We start from the raw sequence: 3,484 nt of genomic DNA, 5'->3' as shown, positions 1-3,484 counted from the left end.
GCCTCTCCGCGGTATATCACGTCCCTTCGCCCTCATTTCCCCAAACCTGCGGGCTGTCAGGCTGGGACGCTCCGCCGGAGAGGCTTCAAAGCCAAGCGGGGAGCTCAGGCTGTGCCATCACGACGTTCGCCCCAGCATCCATCCCCCTTGCAACAGAGACATCAAAAACATCTCAAAATAGCTCCCGAAGCAAGGGCGTCTTGCCAGCTCAGCTGCTGTCCTCTCCCGGCCCCGCCGCGGTGGTGCTGCTCGGCAGAGGCACGATGCTCGCTTGCCGGCGGGGCAGCGGGGACGGGATCGGTCAGGAGGAGCCCATGCCCGTGCCATTCCCGAGGAATGGCAGCTGCTTTCCTGGCCGGCGGCAGCCCTGGGGCCGAGGGACAGTGGGGAGTGTTGATCCGTGGGGCTGCGGTCCCCGCACCGCTTTGCCCCGTCTCTGCGAAGGGCAGGTGGTCCGGCATATGTGACAACAGGCTGTCCCCGGCGGGAGGGGGACACAGCGCTGCCCGTGCGCTGGGAAACTCCTGTCGTTGAGATTTTGCAGCCAGGTGCAATTTCTTACCTTTTCACTGAGAAATGGAGCGGGAAACTCTGGGGCGCAGGGAGGAGGGCCCGGGGCATCACTCCCTGCCGGGTACTCTGCCCCGAGGCATCCCCACCAGTGCTAGCTGGCAAAAGCATTACACGGCGTTGGTCTGAGCGGGAATCACCCACCCTGGCAGAAATGTGCAAAGCTTGAAAATGCCTTGCTAAGAAGGTGTACTCGCTGAGTTTTATTTTTCCCTGGGCTGGGAGCATGGCCTTTTTCAGCTGCTTACCCACCCCCTGAGGGTCAGCTGCCAGTAAAGAGTGGTGTGATGAGCAACAGTTTTCTTTCCCCAAAAAAGCAGTGAGCAGTGCCAATAAACCACCTTTGAGGGTGCTTCTCACCAGGGCACAGCCCAGCAGTGCCAGGAAACCACTGATGGGTTGGCTGGTGGCAACACCTCTCAGAGCCTGGGTGAGGGGCTCCTCCAAGGGCTGCAGCCCCCAGCCCTGTCCTTCCGAGCCTCCCCCCATCCCACCTTTGCGCAGCCCATCACTTGCTGACTATATGCGACAGCAGCCCATACGTGCAGGTCCGCCGTGGTGTGCAAAGGCAGAGTGAGCGCCATCCCACCGAAAAACCTCCCTGGGATGTGCTGAAGGACACGGGCCGGCGGCCAGCATGCCGCTATTTCATTGTGGTCGCTCCGTCTCGCTGGTGGACGGGGCAGTTGCTCTGGATGTGCTGATTTCCAGCCTCGGCACCAGCCTGTCGGGTGCTGGCCGGGAGCCCTGTGGAAGGAGCATGCAGGCTATAGGTCGGTTATTATTATTTCATTCAGCCAGTTGCTTTTCTCGGATGGAAAATCCCCGCTTGGAGAGCTGGAGTCCAGGCAGCGCAGGCAGGGAGCAGCCCGCGGGCAGGGAGGAGCTACCAAAACCTCCCCTCGCTCAGGGGACAGTAATGCTGATGCCCATCAGTCAGAACAACTTTTTGGAGCCTACCAGCAGAGACAGCCCCGAATCAGAGCTGCTAGGAGGTTTGCAATACAGGAGCTGCCAAAATCTCCCTGGCTCGTGTCCAGCTGCAGGTGCCAGCCGGCGTGATGCTGCCTGGCCTGGGGCGAGCTGTGCATCTCTGCCGGGCAGGTATCATCGGGCTGTGCCCGCAGCTTTCCTCCTGCCGCCGGGCCGGGCAGAACTGTCATTTCAGGCTCTTAATTAAGGAGCCGCGTTGGCCATGTCTGCCAAAATCCTTCTGCTGATGTGCCTTAACACAGCCCAAGATGCCGGCGTGCAGTGAGCCCTGCACTGCAGACGGCATGTGGGCAACCCGGAGTACCGAGTCCCGGTGGTAAATTTACTCGCTACCTATTAACTGCTATCTGCAAATGCCATAAACATTTATGATCCCATAAAAAATAGACCTGATATTCTTGGGGGAGACAAGCAACGTTTCGCTCCTTGTGGTGTCACCTGCTGTGTATTTTGAGTTGAAAGTGTAATAAAAAGAGCAGGATACAAAGTGCCATCCGCAAAAGATTAATAAAACCCAACAAGACAGGGAGGAGCAGAGCTGGCCGGGGTGAGGGATGCTCCTGCAGCTGAGGCAGCAGCTGAGCGCGGAGGGAAGATGTGCTGGGCTCCTTCTTTGGTCATCAGCTCCCTGATTACCCATTTTGAATGGGATTTTCAAGGAAGCCCAAGAGAATTAGGTGCCACATTGCCACGGGTGTAACAAGTGCGTAATTCAAGAGATCCCAATCCCAAATTCCTGTGTTTTAGCTCTTTTCTGCAGAACGAGAAGATTTCGTTCCCCTCCCGAGAGATGTGAAACCACAGTGCACAAATTCAGGGGCTGCAGAGGCAAAGCTGAGCTCCTGGGGACAGGAGGGCTGCGGGGCCGGGTAACGACTCCCGTACACAGCCCTGTGGTCCTGCGGGTTTGCCCGTCTCTGGGCACGGGCTGGATGTGCTCTTGGCCAGGACGGGCAGCGGGGAGAGGGCAGAGCCAGGCGTGGGGAACGGTTTTGAGTTAATGCAGCCCCCCAGCCAGCCCTGCTCAGAGGTAGCTCGAACCAGGACTGCACACTGGTGTCCCGCGCAGGCTAACGAGCCACTAATGAGTGTCCCGCTAACACCTTTCCCTTTGCCCTCGCAGAAAACGTCACCCAGCTGATCCCTGAGCCGGGCAGCCTGCTGCACTCGCGGGTGCTGCAGTATCGGGAGCTGCTGGACTCGCTCCCCATGGACGCCTACACGCACGGCTGCATCCTGCACCCCGAGCTCACCACCGACTCCATGATCCCAAAGTACGCGACCGCTGAGATCCGCAGTAAGTCGCCTCTCCAGCGGGGCTGCCCCGGGACGGCTCCCCCAGCCCTTCCTTTAGGCTCCGTTCGGCTCCGCAGCCTGGCCAGCCACCCTGCTCTTGCTTGTCTCCCCTTTCCACCAACACTGGCAGGGACGGAGCTGGGAAATAGCAAAGCACGGCTAATTTGGGAGCTGCAGGCACCCTGTAGAGGCTTCCTAACCCCAGGGGTGTCTAGGCTCCCGTGGGCCATGCACGCTTCTCTCCCAGCCCTTTCTAGGGCACATGAATTTGCTCCCTCTCCCGCACGTCCCCTCTCCCTCCAATAGCTCTAAGGGCAAAGGCGGGAGAGTACAGCCAGACTGAGTTGCAGATAGTGGATGAATTGGCATAAGACTGTGTACCTGACCTTCAAGCGCTCATGAAACATTGACAATGCTTAATATAACTCAACGGCAAGGATTGCTCCTGGAGAGAGTCCCTCGCCAGGAAAGTGACCTTGTTAGGAGGGCATCAGCGTGCCCCACGTCTCTCCCCTCCTTTAGGCTCGGGGCCCAAAAGGTGCCTGTAGCAAACACTGTTCCCCCCACCAGTCCCTTCAGCTGTCTGGGTCACGGATGGTCCCACTGAAATGGGATGCACTCAGGC

The 3,484-nt window shown here is 58.9% G+C and overlaps 1 protein-coding gene across 1 annotated transcript in view; it reads left to right on the top strand.

Moving 5' to 3' along the window:
* The window catches only part of LOC104079797 (ganglioside-induced differentiation-associated protein 1-like 1), a gene marked incomplete at its 3' end in the record, with an annotated part of 7,259 nt that overhangs the window by 1,517 nt on the left and 2,258 nt on the right, over positions 1–3,484 (top strand). Inside the window, exon 2 of the mRNA XM_009581952.1 lies at positions 2,681–2,860. Within this exon, the coding sequence (XP_009580247.1) occupies positions 2,681–2,860 (180 nt within the window). The remainder of the gene's footprint in view (positions 1–2,680; positions 2,861–3,484) is intronic.

This window comes from Fulmarus glacialis, unplaced genomic scaffold (assembly GCF_000690835.1).
Source record: "Fulmarus glacialis isolate BGI_N327 unplaced genomic scaffold, ASM69083v1 scaffold13007, whole genome shotgun sequence".
In the NCBI taxonomy this organism is placed as follows: domain Eukaryota; kingdom Metazoa; phylum Chordata; class Aves; order Procellariiformes; family Procellariidae; genus Fulmarus; species Fulmarus glacialis.
The sequence above is the reverse complement of the archived record's forward strand: the minus strand, read 5'-3'. Positions and strand labels throughout refer to the sequence as shown.